Here is a 19,337-nt window from a genome sequence, read left to right as displayed (position 1 = left end):
GATCGGATTCGTCCACGGGTCACCTGGTATAAGGAGACTGGGTTGGTCACGGGGGCTGAGGTGGGGACCCACAGGAATACAACCAGACAGTAGCGGTGCAGACCTGACTTAGTCTGGCGTCCAGCACTTGGAGACAACCTTCTCTGTTGCAGATGGGCGGGGCCACAAAAGACCTCTCCCGTTTACGTCACGTCCTGTGGGCGGGCCTTAGGGGCTTTTCCCTGGAGGTAGAGTATCGGTTAACCCCTGCGTGGCGGGGCAGGCCGGAGCTCTGTGGGCCGGAACCGCGAGTCGGGGCTCCCGAGCCACACCCCTCGTAGGATTTAAAGGGGAAGGAGGTGCCCGGCCGGCCGAAGCCCCAATCCAGGGAGCGGGCATGAGGCGCTGCCCGTGTAGGGGAAGCCTGAACGAGGCGGAGGCCGGGGCGCTGCCCGCGGCGGCCCGCATGGGGTTGGAGGCGCCACGAGGGGGGCGGCGGCGGCAGCCAGGACAACAGCGACCGGGGCCGGGTGCTGGAGGCCCGGCGGGGAGGCCGGAGGGGGGCGGACCCGGGGCCTGGACTGAGGGGTCCAGCCTGCACCCCGAGCCCGACAGGATGGGCCTTGTGCCTGAACTAGGGACAGATGGCCCGCAGACAAAATCCTGGACAGACGGACAGGCTGAGCCTGAAGCAGCTGGCCTAGGAGCAGAGACCGAAAGGCCCAGCCAAAACACGGAGCCAGACCGGTCGGGCTCCCGGACACATCCAGAAAGGAGGAGCCATTGGTCAAGGCTGGAGACCGCTGGTCCCTGGAGTGAGACAGATGGCTTTTGGACTGATCCTCACAGATCCGACCTCCAGTCTCAGCCAGAGAAAGCCAGCCTCTGGTCACAGCCAAAGGCTGATAAGCCCTGGACAGAGCTAGAAATACTTGGATGGCAGACCCAGCCAGAGAGGGTCAAGCCCTGGGCTGATAACCTCTGGACCCATAAGAGCAGGTCCGACCTCCGGACTCACTCAGAGGGAACCTGTCCCTCAACAGAACCAAGTGCTGATGGCTCTTGGAAAGAATTGTACACTGGTGTACAATTCAGAGCACCAGAGGATACCGAAGGCTCCTGGACAGAGCCACAGACTCATGACTCTCGGATACAACAGAACACCGAATCAGCCTGGACACAGCCTTGCACTGATGGTCTCCAAACAGTACCTGGAGCAGAATGTCTTTTGGGGGGATCCAACCAACATGACTCATTAGAGGAACCAGAACCTGGGGAGTTGGTGACTCACCTGTACCCTCACTTGGAGTGTAGCTCCCTGTGCCCTGTGCCCCGCCTCATCATCACCCCTGAAACCCCTGAACCTGAAGCTCAGCCAATGGGACCCTCCTCCCGAATTGAGGGGGGCAGTGGTGGCTTCTCCTCTGCCTCTTCTTTCGACGAGTCTGAGGATGACTTGGTGGCCGGGGGTGGAGGTACCAGCGATCCTGAGGATAGGTCTGGGGTGAGTGGGATCCATTCTGCTCCTGAGCCACATCCCTCAGTCTTTGCTTGGGACATTCTCTACCTGTCAGCAACTTCCTCTCCAGGCACCTCTTCTATCCACTGATCTTCCTCTGATGCCAAGTTACTAACCCACTCTGGGCATCCCTACTCCGTATTTTTTCCTTTCCCCTTCCTCCTTTGTCTCTAGATCTGGGGTCAACAATGACTGACTTCATGGGGCTCAGCAACTCCTGAAATTGTATGGTTATTTGTGCACACATAATTTTGCAGCAGGATTCTATGATTTCTGTTGAATCTTCCAGGGGAGTCTGTGACCTCCCAAATCTGAAGAACACCGGAATAGAGAGAGTGCACTTTCTTCCCCAAATGTCTTAGTCTGGGTTCTGTGACTCCCTTAAGGGGTCATGAACCTCCCCTACCCTGGGGACTGCACTGAGCTTTCCAGCTTTCATCAGATTCTCCAAGGGCTGTTCCAACCCCAAATGCTCAGGAATCCTTGTCCCAGCCAGGGACCCACCTGGTCTCCTGTTGCCCTGCAACTCCCCAAGGAGCTCCTGCAGACTCTTATTTACATTCTCCACCCTCACCCCCAGCTTGGGTGGGGTTCTCCCCTGGTGAATCAGAAGGGCTGGCTGGGCAGGTTCAGGGAGGGAGGGTCAGATGAGGCACAGATGTGAAGCTGGAGCTTCACCTGGGGCTGGGAATGCAGTCCATAGTCTACCCGCTGGTTCGTCAGCTTCCCTGCTGGGTCCTCCCATGGAGCTGGGGCCACTGACTTGGAGTCTGCCCTGAGCCTCCCTCACCCCACATGCCTCTCCTAGGGACATGTTCACACACGTGTGTGTCGACAGCTGTAAGAAAACAGACCTGCCTGGACGTGCTGGTGCTTATGCCAAAGGGCTGAGCCCCCTGCCGGGCTTTCTGCCATTGCTCTTGTCTACTTGCCCTCTCATCTCCTTGGCATTCAGCACAGCTGAGCTGGAAGTGGGAGACTGATAATAATAATATCAACAAAAATGACAGTAGCTAGCTGTCACTCATGCCCAACCCCCTGCTAGGCTCTTTGGTCCTGTTAAATCATTTACTCCTCACAGCAACCTTCTGTGTTACTGATACTATTGTCCCCCAGATGAGGAAACTGAGGCACAGAGAGGGAAAGTCATTTGTCCAAGGAGATCACATACTGTATAGATTCAAGTCCTTTCTGTGTACCAGCCGTTATTATTATTATTATTATTATTATTTAAGAGAGAGAGAGAGAGAATTTTAATATTTTTTTTTAGTTTTCGGCAGATACAACATCTTTGTTTGTATGTGGTGCTGAGGATCGAACCCGGGCCACACGCATGCCAGGCGAGCGCACTACCGCTTGAGCCACATCCCCAGCCCCTATTATTTTTATTTATTTATTTATTTATTAATTTAGTACCAGGGATTGAGCCACTGAGCCACATTCCCCAGCCCCCCTTTTCAATTTTTTAAAAAAATATTTTGAAACAGGTTCTCATTAAGTTGCTTAGGGCTTTGCTAAATTGCAAGGTTGGCCTCAGACTTGGGATCCTGCCTTAGCCTCCAGAGTAGGTGGGATTACAGGTGTGCACCACCATACCCAGCTCTACCAGGCACTATTCTAAGTGCTTTATTTGTGTTGCCTCTTTGAATCCTCACAACAGCACTAGAAGATTGGGATTGTTATTGTCTCCCTTTTGCAGATGAAGAAACTGACACACAGAGAGGTGACATCACTTGCCTAGGGTTTGCTAAGTCAAATCAAAGCTAGTGTCTAACTCGGTTCTAGCTGAATTTCCAACCTGTCATTGTAACCCTGTGGTGTGGAGATCTGTTCCTAACATGCCTTCTTTCTAGACCTCCCTATGTCCAGTTTTCCTTATCTTTCCAGAAGCTGCCTCTGGGGCCCATCTCTGACCAGATACTTTCCCTGCCTGTGTCTGCTGGGGCTCCCTGGGGCTCCCCAGAACCTTCAATAGCTCAGTTGTGCATTCAGAGCCTCCTGTCTCAGACTTGTTCCCCTGTTCGCATCCCTTTCCCCTCCTGACCCTTCTGCTGTAACTAAGCCTAAGCACACAGTGTCCCCTGAGCACCCTGCTGCTTTCCTGCTCCACACATTGCTCAAGCTGTTCCCACTGCCCAGAATGCCCTTGCTTCCTTCTCGCTCAATTTTGAAGTCCCATCAGACCTTAAAGGCATCCTTCCTTCCTTCCAATAATCCTGTTTTCCTAATCTGATGGCAGTTTTTCCCTGATATCCTGCTATATGTCTAGTCCTCTGTTGCCTGTGCAGGGGACACAGAAGTGACCAAGATACTTCTTTCATGGGGCTCCCATGGCCAGGCCAGTGGGGGAAACAGACTGATCTCTGGATGATAGAGTGATCAGAGCTGGGATGGCAGAAGCCCAGGGGAGTGTGGGTACCCAGAGAACATGTCTGGCCAGACCTGAAGCATCAGAGGGCTTCCTGGAGCAGGGTATGTGAGCTGAGATGTCATGAAACCTCTGAGAAAGCCCAGATTAGCCCTTGGACCTAAGAGAAAAAGAAAGAGGGCTGGCTGGGTATGTGACTTCTGGTAGAGCACTGGTTCCATGCCCTGCACTGCAAAAAAAAAAAAAAAAAAAGAGTGTGTGTGTGTGTGTGTGTGTGTGTGTGTGTGTGTGTATGTGTGGAGAAGAAAGAAGAAAAGAGAGAAGATGCTTAATCTATTTGTAATAAAACAAAACACAAAAGCAGTCTCAACTAACCTCCAAGTGATACTTGTTTTTGGAGTGCCTGCTGTGTGCCATGCCATGTGCTGGAGACAGTCATGGCCATGGCGCCCTGCCCCCTGCCCTCATGAGCTTGTCCAGCAGGAGTGCAGTGAATAAGCTAGAGGAGTGAGGTCAGATCAGAGCCAGATCGCCAGCACTGTGCTGGGTGATGTTAGGTAATTGGTTTCACCTCTCTGAGCGTCTGTTTCCTCCTCTGTGACACAGACAATGATCTTCCTGGGGTTGTGTTTTTAGGATTAAATAGGGTATGGCACACTGAGTCTTTGTTTGTGCCTGGAATGTTCCAGGTGCTTAGTAAACAGGAACTTTGATTAATCACCTCCTCCACAGCAGAGGGAATAGGCCTTCCTGGATCCCAAGGTCCAACACCCTGACTTGCTGTTTGCCCTCCTGCTGTCAGATGTCTGCTAGGTAGCTGGGCTCCTAGGGTGGGGCGAACATGCCCTTCCTTGACTCTGAGATGGGAGGGGAATGAGCCATATAACTGCCTTCTCTGGAGGCAACCCATTCTCCCAGTACTTGCTAAGGACTGATATGTACCTGGGGTAGAGAGTGTTTATGGGGTGTGTGTGTGTGTGTGTGTGTGTGAGTGAGAGAGAGAGAGAGAGAGAGAGAGAGAGAGAGTGAGTTTGGTTAAGGCAGTGTGATACAACTAAATCCTGTTTTCTATTTGCTTCTTTTTTGAAGTGCTGGGGATCAAACCCAGGGCCCTGTGCATATGTCACACTGCCTGTACCACTGAACTAAACCGCTAGACCTTCTCTGGTTTTCTATTGCTTCCTCTCTCTCTCTCACACTTGCTCTTCCTTTCTCTGCCATCTTTTTCTTTCTCTGGCATTTGTATCTGTGTTTCTCTTTTTGCCTTTCCATATTTCTTTCTCTTTTCGCCATGCTATACCTGTCTCCGAGTTAGTCAGGTAAATCAGGATGCTGCAGTAACAAATAGTTCCCAATCTGAGTAACTTAGAAAAAGAAGAGTTTTCTTGTCCATACTCTGCAATGCCACAGGTTAATGGTGGGCGAGGGGCTCTGACCCATGCTGTCTTCACTTAGGGGTCCAGGTTGAGGGAGCTTTTCCTTTCTACTCTTTGCCCCTCTTCCCTTCAATAGGAGACTGAACACAGACAGTCGTGAACTGCATCTGAAGTTTTCCATCCAAAATGATAATTCTCCTCACCATTTATTGGCCAAAGCAAGTCAATAACCTCAATTCAAGAGGGCAGGGACATATCTGGAAGGGGAAGTACTGGAGCCACTCGTGAACAGCTCCCATGACTGCAGTCTCTGTTTCTGTCATCACTTTGTCATCTGCCACTGTTTCTTTGTCTCTGTGGTCATCCGAATCTGTTCACTCCACTTCTATCATTTGACCTGATTTAGGGGGCAGAGATGGGGCTTCCTTGTTTTGGGGCAGGGAAGAGATTTGGCAGTTGTTAGAGTGACAAAACCCAGCCTGTTCTTACTCATAAGACAAGGACAAAGAAAGTGGTGACGGAGAGACAAGGGGTTTCCCCTACCTTTGTTGAGGCCTCTGGAGATCTCACGCTTGCTGAATTGAGTGGGGTTCACCCCAGCAAGCCTGGGAAGAGTGATTCCAGAAAGCTGCCGGGCCCTGGCAAGACCCCAGGTCCACCTTGGCTGCTCATCTCTTGCAGCCCGTCCTCTGCTTAGCTTTGCCCTGACCCCACCCTTGCTCTGCTCCACACAGAGCAAACCATGGAAGAAGCTGAAGACGGTTCTGAAGTACTCACCCTTCGTGGTCTCCTTCCGTAAACATTACCCTTGGGTCCAGCTTTCCGGACACGCTGGTGAGAGTGGGTTGGTGGGCTGGCAGGGCTGGGTAGAGGTGCGTGGTAGTTTTATAGGTAGTTTTTCTACCTATCAAATGGGCTTGGTGATAGTATCCACCTCATGGGGTTGTTACCAAAAACCCTTGGGTCTGGGACTGGGCATTTGTATGTCAGGGCGAAGTGATTCCCTATTGTTCTGGTGGGTGGTGGAACCTCAATTCTGGGATAGGTGGGCCTGGTTTAAATCTTAGTTATGTTCTTTATTCATAGGTGACCCTGGGCATGTTACTTTATTTTATTGGGCCTCAATTTCCCTATTGGTTAATATGGAGGCTCCCTTGCAAGGTTAACTGAAGAGTTAAAACCCAAACATGCTAGGTGCAGTGGCACATGCATGTAATCCCAGCAACTTGGAGGCTGAGGCAGGAGAATCACAAGTTTGAGTCCAGCCTCAGCAACTTAGCAAGGCTCTAAGCAACTTAGTTAGACCCCATCTCAAAATAAAAAATAGGAGGGGCTAGGAATATAGCTCAGTGATTAAGTGCCCCCGGGTTCACTGCCCAGTACCAAAAACAAAAACAAAATATATAGAGAGATGGGGATACAGACTCCTCACAAACGCAAATTATCATTCCTGGCCCTGTCCCCATGGTCAGAGGATGGTGGGCTCTCAGTAAATAGCAATCGCATGGTTTTCTCCCAGGACTTAGCAAATTCTTGCAGCACATAGAAACTCAGTGCCTACTACATAGTACTTTTAATAAAGGGCCAGATAGAAAAATATCTTAGGCAGAACAGGAGATATTGTCATGGTCCACTTTGGAAAACATAATCTGAACATACTGTCACAATAAAATTTGGATTTTTTTTTTAATTTGGAATTCTAGCCTATACTATCTATGATACAGGAAACACCAGATTTATAAATTAACTTAAACCAATAAAAACATGTGGGAATAAATAAATAAATTAACTTAAGTAGGTCCTGGTTGTTAGCATCTGGGAACTCTAGGCAGAAGCAACTGTAGATCTCTAGAAAGTCATGCTCTCAACTCAGATCTCACAAAATTCCCACAGAAGATCCTGAACTCACAACCCAAAATTATAAAACAAATGAGGACACACTGTTATAGGACTGTCTTTAAGCAACAGAGAGCAGAAATAGGTCCTTCCCTGACTACTCCTGGCCAAGATTGAAAGAGTCACAGGGAGGAAGAGAGACGGTATTGCAGGAGGGTCACACACACCCTCCTGTGTGTGACCTGGATCTGATGCATACAGGGAGATGGGAGTGGGGGTGGGCAGGGATTTTTTTTCTGAACCAGTTTCTGACCCTCTCATTGGTTCTGCTGCCCATAGGGAATTTCCAGGCAGGAGAGGATGGTCGGATTCTGAAACGTTTCTGTCAATGTGAGCAGCAGAGCCTGGAACAGCTGATGGGAGACCCCCTGAGGCCTTTTGTGCCAGCTTACTATGGCATGGTGCAGAGGGATGGCCAGGCCTTCAACCAGATGGAAGATCTACTGGCAGACTTTGAGGGCCCCTCCATCATGGACTGCAAAATGGGCAGCAGGTGGGGTTGGGACTGCCCTGGGGCAGGAGTAGAGAGTATGTGGTGGGAATTTTTGAAAACAGGGCCAAGTCAGTTTTCAATACCAGGAGGTGTGACGGTTCCAGTTGTTCCATCTTTGTACCAGGACTTGGCATTGCCTTCTGTCTTACTAATTTAAACCTTTTTGATGGGTGTGTACTGGTATTCATTTTGGTTTTAATTTCTATTTTTCTGACGACCAAAGAAATTGAACATCTTTTTATATATTGATTGTCTATTGGAAATCTTCTTTTGAAAAGTGCCTGTCAAATAAGGGGTAGGGGTATAACTTAGTGGAAGAGTGCTTGCCTAGCATGCTCAAGGCCCTGGGTTTGATCCCCAGCACTGCAAAAAAATAAAAATAAAAAAATTAAATAAACAAAAATAAAGTTGGGAAAGGGAAAACATTTTTTAAAAAATAAGAAAAAAAAGAGAGAGAGAGAGAGAGAGAAGTACCTATCAGATCTTTTGCCTATTTCTCTCTCTTCCTTTCTCTTTTGGTACTGGGGATTGAACCCAGGACACTTTGCCACTGAGCCACATCCCCAGCCCTTTTTAGTTTTATTTATTTATTTTTTGGGGGTACTGGGGATTGAACTCATGGGCACTCGACCACTGAGCCACATTGCAGCCCTATTTCATATTTGATTTAGAGACAGAGTCTCACTTAGTTGCTTAGAGCTTCACTTTTGCTGAGGTGGCTTTGAACTCATGATCCTCCTGCCTCAGCCTCCTGAGCCGCTGGGATTACAGGTGTGCTCCACTATGCACAGCCTTAATTTTTATTTTTGAGACAGTGTCTCACCAAGTTGCTTAGGGCCTCACTAAGTTGCTGGGGCTGGTTTGAACTTACGATCCTCCTGCCTCAGTCTCCCAGGTTGCTGGGATTACAGAAATACCACGATTTCCACTCATCTTTTTGATTTATAATTCCTTATATATTCTGGATAGTCTCTTGTTGTATATATACACACAAAAATACATGTGTATATATTCTCCAACTCTCCTGTTTCACTCTCCTGATATTAGCTGAGCATTCCTAATATAAAACTCTGAAATCTGAAATGCTCTGTAAATCTGCAATTTTATGAACATATATCTATGCATATATTAAAAAAAAACAAACTTTGAAATCTGAAACACTTCTGGTCCCAACCATTTGAATATCAAGGCGTATCAAACTTTTGATAAATAGAAGTACATTTTTTTTTTTGGTAGGACTGGAGATTGAACCAGGTGTGTTCTACCACTGAGCTACATCCCCAACCCTTTTTACTTTTTTAAAAATATTTTTTAGTTGTCAATGAACCTTTATTTTATTTATTTACATGCAGTGCTGAGAATCAAACCCAGCGTCTCACACATGCTAGGCAAGGGCTCTACCACTGAGCCACAACCCCAGCCTTTCCACCACCACTTTTTTAAAAAATTATTTTTTGTAGTTGTAGATGGACACCCAATATCTTCATTTTATTTGTTTATTCTTATGTTGTGCTGAGGATCGAACCCAATGCCTCATGCATGGAGGGCAAGCACTCTGTCGCTGAGCCACAGCCACAGCCCCCAGCCCCTTTTTTACTCTTTATTCTGAGATGAGATCTCACTGAATTTCTGAGGCCGGCCTTGAATTTGTGATCCTCCCACCTCAGCATTCTGACTTGTTGGGATTACAGGTGACTTGAGATCCTCATGAAAATATTCTCCTGTCTTCTTCTGCAAGCTTTATTGTTTTTAACTTTCATATTTAGAGCTTCAATCCATTTAGAGTTAATGTCTGTGTGGTGTGAGGCAGAAGCTGGGGTTCATCATTTTTAGAATGTGGACATTCTGTTGACCCAGCACCATTAATTACAGGGATTTCCCTTTTCCCACTAAATTGCTGTGGCTTCTTTCATAAACTGGGTGAATATGTGCGTGTGTCTGTTTGTGGACCTGTTCTGTCCTGTCCATTTTTTCGTTTGGTCTTGGGCCATGCTGTCTTAATATCAGGAGCGTGAGCTCCCACTCTGTGCTTCATGATTTCCTTTGCCACATCCTCTCTGTGCTCAGGACCTACCTGGAAGAGGAGTTGGTGAAGGCGCGAGAACGGCCCCGGCCCCGAAAGGACATGTATGAGAAGATGGTGGCTGTGGACCCTGGGGCCCCCACCCCTGAGGAGCATGCCCAGGGTGCGGTCACCAAGCCCCGCTACATGCAGTGGAGGGAAACAATGAGCTCAACTTCCACCCTGGGCTTCCGAATTGAAGGCATCAAGGTGAGGGCCAGGAGATGGCTGGCCTGTCACTAGCGGGCCTAGAATGAATGAGATCTGAGGCTGGATTCTTAGGGAACATGGGTGTCAGGGGACTCAGGAAAGAAGCAGATCTGGAGAGAGAACAGGGAACTTCAGAGGATGGAAAGATCAGCCCTGGACGAGGCCCCACTTCTCCCTGGAACCTGCATCCATCAGAGCCCGTTTTGTGTAGCTGCCTCCTTGAGCGTCTTAGACGCCGTCTTCTCTCCCTTCCCATGGCCATGTTCAAGTCTAGACCCGTTTTCTTCTGCCCTAGCCTTGCTGGGCTCCTGGCCCTGGTCTGACCAGCCATGATCTGTTGTCCAACACAATCGCGAGAGGGATCCTTTCTCCTCTGCTATGAAGGTTTTTCCTTTTTCCTTGTGCATTCCTGTTTTTGCTTTTTTAAATTAATTGTTTGAATAGCTGTTCACATAGTTCAGAAGAGCTTACAGGGAGAACCCTCTCTTCCAGCTCTTTGCTGTGCTCCTCCTGTCCGTGCTCCCTCTCTTCCGCCTGCTTACGCGGAACCACTTTGTCAGTTTCTGTAGTTCTTCCTGAAAATATAAATAAATTGTATATCCTAAATTTTCCTCTGTCCACACACTAAATAGCACTCTGCTTTCCCCCCTTAACAGTAATAATACCCTGGGAAGTCGGGGCTGGGGCTGTAGCTCAGTGGTAGAGCACCTGCCTCACACATGTGAGGCACTGGGTTCGATCCTCAGCACCACATTAAATAAATAAATAAATATATAGATAAGATATTAAGAAAAAAAAATCCTGGGGAGTTTTCTGTATCATCCCATAGAGAGTCTCCCCTTCCCTGCTCCTTCCCTTTTTACAGCTGGGTAATTCTCTCTTTGTGGATATGCGGTTGTTTCCATAAGTGGACACCAGATTGTTTCCATATTTTGTCGTTACGATGCCTTGATGAATCACTTTGTACATAAGACGTTTTGCAGGTGTGTAGATTTAGCTACAGACTAGGTTTCTGGAAGTAGGACTGTTGGGTCAAAGATCATACACATTGACAATTTTGCTAGAGATGACAAAACTCCTTTTACTGTTGCTGTGCATCCTCTGGCCTGAGCTGCCTTTCTAAGTGACAAATATGACCTCACCATCCTTCTGTTCAAAACCTTTCCATGGCTTCTGGGTACCTCAGAAGTGCCATGGCCAGAGTGTTCTCTGGGTCTACACTGAATCTCTTAACTCTCTCTTCCTCTTTATCTGCCTTCAGGCCACAGGGAAGTGCTTTCATTTCCTTGAAATGGTCCTGCTTTTTCCTGCCATGGGGACTCTGTACATGCTGTTCCTTCTGCCAGAAATGCTGTTCCCTCTGTTGTTTTGTCTTTCCTTTTTGTTTTGGAACTGGGATTAAACCCAGGGCTTCGCATGTATGAGGAAAGTGCTTTGCCACTGAGCTACATCCCAGCCCTGTTCCCTCTCTTGGTCCCCTGGTTGACTCTCCATCATTTTCCTGTATTCTTTTAATTTCTACTTCCTCAGAGAAGCCCTCACTAATTTCCATCCCACTACATCAGAGTCCCCTTTTTACCTCCTCTTAGCTCCCTATACTCCTTCCTTTTTCTTTTTTCTTTTTTTGCAGTTCTGCAGGTTGGACTGAGGTGTGCTCTACACTAAACCACATCCCCAGCCCTTTTAATTTATTTATTTATTTTGAGACAGGGTCTTGCTAAGTTGCCCAGTCTGGCCTTAAACTTGCAATCCTGCCTCAACCTCCCAAGTCACTGGGATTACAGGAGTGTGGTGCTGTGCCTGGCTACACTTTCTTTTTTTGGTACCAGGAATTGAACCCAGGGGTGCTTTACCACTAAGCTACATCCCCAGCCATATTTTTTATTTTTTTGAGACGGGGCCTAACTAAGTTATTGAGGCTGGCCTTGAACTTTTGATCTTCCTGTCTTAGCCTCCTGAGGAGCTGGGATTACAGGTGTGCACCACCGCACCCAGCTCACCTTGATTATTCTTTCTTTGTTTTGATACCATTGACTGTCTCCCTCATCTTTGTCTGTCCTCTCACCTTCATGTAGGAGTGCCCACGTAGCACCTGGCTGTGTGGTAGAATGTGCCCCAGTGTGTCTTCTCTGTGACCCTCTCAAATATGAAAAGTAACAATTGCCTCATTCATTATGTGCTGTGTGCTCACATCCAGTCCCCTCTAATTCTTACATCAGCTTTAGGAAGTAGATTGCAACACAATTCCCATTTTCTAGATGAGGAGTCCAGTGCTGACGCAGGTGAACTAATTTACTTAAGACCACCCAGCTAGGCAGTGGCAGGTTCATGACCCTGGATCCCTTCCTCTTAAAAGCTCCTTGTCAGACTGACTCAACCAGGAGTTTCAAGGTTAGACTTGGAAAGACAGATTGCTTGGGAGAGTAACATGGGACTGGGCTGCACTGGCTGGTTTTTCCCAAACATCAGGCAAGCGTGGAGGCAGGCTGGTAGCCAGGGAGGTGCCTGAGGTCGCTTTGTGTCTGGGGTGGGCAGGAAAACAGCCTGACGGTGCCCCTTTACCCCTTGCCCTGCAGAAAGCTGATGGCACCTGCAACACCAACTTCAAGAAGACACAGGCAGTGGAGCAGGTGACAAAGGTGCTGGAGGACTTTGTGGACAGGGACCATGGAATCCTGGTGAGTGGGATGCCCATGTGCCAAAGTATATTGGCTTTGGCTGGGTTTGGTGACCCTGGCCAGCTTTGATCACAGTCTGCGGTGAGCCCATAGCTTGGCTGAAGCCAGCTTGTCCAGTGGCCTGGCCTCTGTTTTAGCTGTGGACTTGGCATCTGTGGCTGCCTCTCTCCATGGAAGCAGGGAGCTAAGAGAATGAGAAAAGTACAAGGCCTCTTGATGCCTGGTCTCAGAATCGCCATGTTGCATTGGCCAAAGCTGGTCATATCATAGAATCAAGCCTCACTCCAAGGGAAGGGGAAAACAGACTCTATCTACCTCTTGGGATTCGTGGGTATTCACGTCATCTGCCTCGCTCTTGTCTGTGCCACCTTAACGCATTCCATCCCTGGCTCCCCTGCCCTTACCCCCATTTCCCCATGGCACTCTGTATTGCCTGCTGGCTAGAGTGTGTCCATTCCTTTGAGGGTACAGGACGAGGTCAGATTTCAAGGTGGCTCACAAAAGGCTCACAGAGTTTCTGTGCTAACCAAGGCACTCTTCCTTTCACACTCAGAAAAAGTATGTGACACGCCTAGAAGAACTTCGCGAAGCTCTGGAGAACTCTCCCTTCTTCAAGACCCATGAGGTGCGAGCCCTGGCTGACATAGGCTTGGGGGTACTGGGGTCCAGGCATGAATGACAAAGTTATAAAAGGGAAGCCCCCACATTGGGACCCAGGAAAAGGGATTTCAGGAGGTGGGACAGTGAGGAGCATGGACTTGTCAGGTGGCCTGGAGATGAAGGCTGTCTCCGCTGTGTGACCCTGGCCACTGACTGACACTCTTAGGCCTCAGTTTCCTCCTCTTTAAGATGGGCAGGAACACTAGTACTTTCCTCCCAGGGCTGTGAAGGTGTGGGAGTACCACAGGACTGGGACATACAAAGGCATGTAACTCCTTGTTCTTACCATCAGTTGATGTCACAGTTTTCTTTTTTTTTTAATATATATTTTTTAGTTGTGGATGGACACAATATTTCTATTTTATATATTTATTTATTTATATGCAGTGCTGAGTATCAAACCCAGTGCCTTACACATGCTAGGCAAATGCTCTACCACTGAGCCCCAGCCCCAGCCGGTGTCACAGTTTTCCATAGTTGTTATTTATGCCTCCTTGTGTGGTGGCTCTTGCCCTCCTCCTGGCTCCCAGCCCCTCTCTCAAGATACATGGATCCTCTGAGGCTGTGCTGGGAAGTCTGTGAAGTGGTGGTGTCACCCATGCCCATCCTTTCCTCTCTCCAGCTCTTCGGTCTGCCCCTCCCACCCTGCTCACCTCTCCTAGCATCCCTGACTCTGCTGAGGGAGCACTGATCTGGGAGTCAGGCTGACTCCAGTTCAGATCCCAGCTCCCGAGGTGCCTCTGCCTGGGCAGCCATTCTAAGAGGCCTCAGTGACCCTACCTATGGGATGAGTGACAGCAGCACTGCCACGTGGATGTTGCACATCTAATGGGTTAATACACTGGAGCCCCGCCCATAGTAAACCATCAGTATGTGCCAGCTGTCATTGTCAGTTTGTTTATCAAATGTCACCCTTGTTTTTGTCATTGCCTTTAGGCTTTACACATCAGTCACAAAGAGGAGCCGTGGGCACCCCATCTCTTCTGTCCTTGTGTTTGGTTTCCCTTGCCTGGTGATTTAACATTTTAAAAACAGAGTTGCCACACTTTAAGATGTAGGACTTCATGCCAAAATTGGGATTTCCAGTTTTTCTTCATTAACCTCAGATTGCAGTATACCCTGTACGTTCATATAGACATATATGTGAAATATGTATACACAGGTGTGAATGTACAGCAGTCTCTGAGACAAATACAATTACTCTCATTTTGTATGAGGAAGCAGCCACAGAGGGTTAAAATACCTGCCCAAGGGGCTGGAATCGTGGCTCAGTGGCAGAGCGCTTGCCTTGCATGTGTGGGGCACTGGGTTCGCTCCTCAGCACCAGATAAAAATAAATAAAATATTGTGCCCATATATAACTTAAAAAGAAACAAAAGAAAAAAAAAAAACTGCCTAAGGGTGCACAGCCATTAAGGAGTGGAGCTGGGCTTTGAATTCTGACAGCCTGGCTCCGCGTTTCATACTGTCACCACCCTGCTCTGCTGCTAGCAGGGAACAGACCCCGGGCAGTGCCTGCTCCTTCCAGCTAACTGTCTTCTCTCCCCTGCAGGTAGTGGGCAGCTCCCTCCTCTTTGTGCACGACCACACTGGCCTGGCCAAGGTCTGGATGATAGACTTTGGCAAGACAGTGGCTCTGCCTGACCACCAGACGCTCAGCCACAGGCTGCCCTGGACTGAAGGCAACCGGGAGGACGGCTATCTCTGGGGCCTGGACAACTTGATCCATCTCCTTCAGGGGCTCACCCAGAGTTGACCCACCCAAGGCTGCCAGGTTTACTGGATGGTGCCAGTGTGGCTGGAGGAGCCCCAAGATGCTGAGGGGGCCTGAGGTTGGCTATGGGAGAGGTTACATTGTAGTGCAAGACCAGTGTAGAAGGTCTGAAGGGCCCTGGGAGACCAGGCTTCCCTGCAATGTGAGGAATGTGACCAGTTAGGGTCATAGTGAGTCAACAGAACCAGAACCAGGTCCCCTGACTAGCCAAGGTGTCTTCCCAGGGGATGCCAGAGGTCACAGCTAAACCACACTGCCTGAGATCACATCAATCATCAAAGGGTACAGGCATGACAGTGCACCTGGCCACGTGAGTGACCTGTAACTGCCTCCTTGTCAATCTCCTCGTGCTTCCAGCTGGCTCCGAGCCCTGGACCTGGTCAGGTTCATCTTTGGTGGTGCCCTTGAGAGCCAGGAAATCACTTATGAAGTACAGGATTTGCCTGTCCATTTGAGGGAGTGATGGCCCAATATCTATCTGGAAGTCATCCAAGTGCTAAGTGACAGAGGCCAAAGGTGTGACACCATGGGACATCTGCTGATGCTGCCCTAGGGCTTACTGCTGGGTGGGGCAGCTTACCTATCCTGCCTTGCCACGGACTCTGTGGGATCCTCCCTATTCCTCAAATGAATTCTGCCAACCTGCTGCAGACCCAAACCACAGCCACATCCAGCCTGGGTGCCAGCACTGTGACCAGCACAACCTTGTTCCTTGGTACACCAGATCCAGCTTCAGGACTTCCTCCTCCTCCTGCCCCTATCTCTGGGCTTTTCTGTTTCCTTTCCTCTAGTGGACTGCAGCAACAGGAAGTGAGTTTCCTCCTTGGGAATAAGTGCTGCCTTGCTCCACAGAGACTTTACCCAATCCAGCCCCCAACCCAGTGAAGCACCAGGTTGGCCCAGAAGCACAAATGGTGCAGCTTCTGGCATGACCTTGGGTTTGCAATTTGGTCAAAACCAAAGACTCCAGAGCCCTGGGGTATTGCAGACAGCTCATGTCCCAGTGCCCCAGCACCTGTGACTTTGGTTTCCTGGCCCATGAGGATGGGCATGGGAGGACAGGTACCTACCTCTTCCTAAGCTGGAGCCCTAATGTCTTCCACGGCTGAGGTTGGTCCTCCTTTTCTACTGACCATCTTTATACTTATTTATACACGAGGTAGTTGTTAGACGGGGTAGTTGTTAGGAGGCAAAGTGGCTTCACCCTGCCCCCCATCCATGACAACACCCCAATAAACAGGACAAAGTAAACACTGTGGTATTCTTCTTTGTATCTGGGAGTGTAGGCTCAAATCCACACACTCTGAGCATAGTGCTGGGTGGGGTAATGACCACTTTGGGACACAGGCAGTCTCTGGGTCAGCTGGTTCATCCACTCAGTGCTGTTCTTATGCCTGGCTCTATGCTAGATAATGCAGGGGACACAGTGGTGATGAAGACAGCTCCCAGCTCTGCTCTCAGGGGCTCCCAGGACAGGCCACTAGAGGGACAGTGCCAACCAAAATATCAGGCTGGGATGGGAATGCACCTCTTCTTTATCCCATTCACTGGTTGGAAACACTGCACTGTAGTTTCCCTAAGTGACTTTGCTGGGTGCTGCAGGGACACTGCAGTTCTTCCCTTTCAGAGTGGAGTTAATAGGTTTTCATTAACCTAAGAATCATAACACTAGGTGGTGCACACCCGTAATCCCAGTGACTCAGGAGGCGGAGGCAGAATTGCCAGTTTAGCAACTCAGCAAGGTCCGGTCTCAAAACAAAAAATAAAAAGGGTTGGGGATTGGGCTGGGATTGTGGCTCAGAGGTAGAGTGCTCACCTAGCACGTTCAAGGTCCTGGGTTTGATCCTCAGAACCACATAAAAAATATTAATAAATAAAGGTATTGTGTCCAACTACAACGTAAAAAAAAAAGGGCTGGGGAGGTAGATGAGTGGTGCAGTACCCCCCCAGCCCCCCCAAAATCACAGCTCTCACTCACTCATGTATGTTTGTACCAATAGAGGAAAGACCAGTTTGTGGTCAGCACCACCATGAGGTTCAAAGAGCTATGAGGCAGCTTAACTGGTGGCTAGACACTACCTGTTTTGAATCTTGATTCTGCCACTTGCCAGCCATGTGAGTTTGGGGTTAGTGACTCCACTTCTTCAGGCCTCAGGGTATTTGTCAAACTGGGGAGGAAGATTTGCTATGATTTGAATATATCCCTCCTAAGTTCATGTGTGAGAAACCTCATCCCCAAATTCCTGTTAATGGCATCTGCAGGTGGGTCCTTTAAGAGATAATTGGAGGGCTGGGGATGTGGCTCAAGCGGTAGCGCGCTCGCCTGGCATGCGTGCGGCCCGGGTTCGATTCTCAGCACCACATACAAACAAATATATTGTGTCCCCCGATAACTAAAAAATAAATATTAAAACATTAAAAAAAAAAAAAAGAGATAATTGGAATTAGATGAGATCTTGAGGCCCCCCTGAGAGCAGCAGCAGCAACTTTTTAAGAGGAAGAGAAACCTGAGCTGAGCTTGCTCTGTCTTGCTGTACGATGCCCTCTACCTTGTTAAAGAAAGAGCAAGGAGCCTGTTGTGGTGGTGCACGCCTGTAATCCCAGAGACCTGGAAGGTTGAGGCAGAAGGATCGTAAGTTCAAAGCCAGCCCCAGCTACTTAGCAAAACCCTAAGCAACTTAGTGAGACCTTGTCTCAAAATAAAGAACAAAAAAGGCTGGGATGTGGGTTGGTGGTTAAATGCCCCTGGGTTTGATCCTTGGTACCAAAAAAAAAAAAAAAAAAGGAGCAAGAAGGCTCTTACCAGGTGCCAGCCACACTCTTGGACTTCCCAGCACTCTAGAGTGCCAAATAAACCCTATTCTTTGCAAAGGTTTCAAGTATTTTGTGTAAAATGGACTGACAGGGAATCTAAGTACTTCCCTTACAGGGCTGGAGAACTTGTGAATTAACACGGGTAAGGGGGTTGGCAGACCTACGTGCTCTCAGGTGGGACTTGAAATACCCAGAAGACATGGTAGGCACCTAGCCTAGGTCCTGGGACTCTCCCCTGAGGAAGTGGTACCTAACACTCTAGGGACTTGAAAGACCAGTAAGGCCAGTAGGCAGAGCATGAGGAACAGCCTAGGACAAGCAGAGGGGAGCTGAGTGGGAAGCATTTAGTTTCTGTTCTGTGAGCAGAAGCAGGGCAGAAGGGTCCAGGAAGGAGGCTCCTGCAGATGTCCAGCAAGGTCATGGTGGCTTAGAAAATGTAGTCCTTGGAGAGAAGGAGGTGGATGGCACACTCAGGTGGGCTGTGCAGGACACAGGATCTGGAGATAGGAATCAATGGGTATTTGATCTGGAAGAGACAGGCTTGGGCTTGAACTTGGGACAATGTCCAGGCTTGAATGGGAAGGGTGGGGGGACCCTGATGAAGGATCTCTAGGTGGAAAGCTCTCAGAGATTCAGCCCAGACCTTTAGGTATCACACAGAAAGAGAAGTTGGGGCACTCTTCAAATGGTGACAGATCCAAGGGGCAGTCAGGCACCCACACCCAGCTAGTTGCTGGACTCTTGTGGTCTGAGCAGCAGGGCCTGGCCACAGAGGCCAGCCCGCACCCCACCAGTGGGCACCACATACACCAGTCCGTCAGTAGCCCTTGAGGGTGAGAAGTCTGTCAGCTGCAGGTTGCTATCCCGGACTTGGTCATAGTCCCACAGCTGGTAGTGCCAACTCTTGCCCTGCTTGGAGAGAAGGAAGACAGCTCCCGGGAAGCCTTCTTCTGGCATGGATGGTGGCCGGCAGGGTACGCCAGGCTCGGGATGGAAAAGGCCAGGCAGCTCAGGGTCCTCAGTGTAGCCGAGGCTTGGCACACTCTGCACACCCAGCAGTACCCCTGGGAGATATGAAGAGATGAGTGGCAGAGCCCTGATTTCTTCTCCCTCCAACCCTCCAAGGAATGTGCTGCCTCAATCCCCACGTAACAGGGAACGGAAAATAGTGGGCACACTGGTGAGCTGGATTGAGACCCGGGGCACTTGGCTTCAAAGCTGCAGACATTTTAAGTCCCACTTCCACAAGCTCAGGGCAGGTGGCATGGTAGCACTTGACAGAGGAAACACCATCATCTCCAGCTGTCTGGGAAAGATAGGTTCAGAGAGAGAAGGTCTCAAGGCCACAGAGTCATGAAGAGGCCCAGCACATCCTCGATCTTGGCGTCCTGACATGCACAAATCTGGTCTTTCACGCAAATGGAATGATGATGACAATAATGGTGACATTTACTGAGACATGTAATGTGCCAAGTGCTACTCTTTGAGTTTTAGGTGGCCTTCCTATA

The 19,337-nt window shown here is 49.1% G+C and overlaps 2 protein-coding genes across 2 annotated transcripts in view; one reads left to right on the top strand and one right to left on the bottom strand.

Annotated features, from left to right (window-relative positions):
• The first annotated feature begins 274 nt into the window (after window positions 1-274).
• On the top strand, window positions 275-16,266 carry Itpkc (inositol-trisphosphate 3-kinase C). Its single transcript, XM_076839463.1, has 7 exons — window positions 275-1,483; window positions 5,977-6,076; window positions 7,418-7,631; window positions 9,699-9,903; window positions 12,480-12,581; window positions 13,135-13,206; window positions 14,794-16,266. Exons 1-7 carry the CDS (start codon window positions 377-379, stop codon window positions 14,995-14,997), a joined length of 2,004 nt encoding a protein of 667 aa, XP_076695578.1. The 5' UTR covers window positions 275-376; the 3' UTR covers window positions 14,998-16,266.
• The window catches only part of Actmap (actin maturation protease), a 7,224-nt gene continuing 4,144 nt past the window's right edge, over window positions 16,258-19,337 (bottom strand). The window contains exon 6 of the mRNA XM_076839464.1: window positions 16,258-18,893. Coding sequence (XP_076695579.1) covers window positions 18,556-18,893 — 338 coding nt within the window. The 3' untranslated portion in view covers window positions 16,258-18,555. The remainder of the gene's footprint in view (window positions 18,894-19,337) is intronic.

This window comes from Callospermophilus lateralis, chromosome 18 (genome assembly GCF_048772815.1).
Source record: "Callospermophilus lateralis isolate mCalLat2 chromosome 18, mCalLat2.hap1, whole genome shotgun sequence".
NCBI classification, from domain to species: domain Eukaryota; kingdom Metazoa; phylum Chordata; class Mammalia; order Rodentia; family Sciuridae; genus Callospermophilus; species Callospermophilus lateralis.
Note: the sequence above shows the minus strand (reverse complement) of the source record. Positions and strands in the feature narration are given on the sequence as shown.

Excerpts from the sequence above, each read along its gene's own strand:
- Itpkc (XM_076839463.1), top strand. The coding sequence starts at position 377 with ATGAGGCGCTGCCCGTGTAGGGGAAGCCTGAACGAGGCGGAGGCCGGG. Across the intron at positions 6,077-7,417 it reads CCAGCTTTCCGGACACGCTG|GGAATTTCCAGGCAGGAGAG; the intron begins GTGAGAGTGGGT and ends TGCTGCCCATAG. Across the intron at positions 7,632-9,698 it reads GACTGCAAAATGGGCAGCAG|GACCTACCTGGAAGAGGAGT; the intron begins GTGGGGTTGGGA and ends CTCTGTGCTCAG.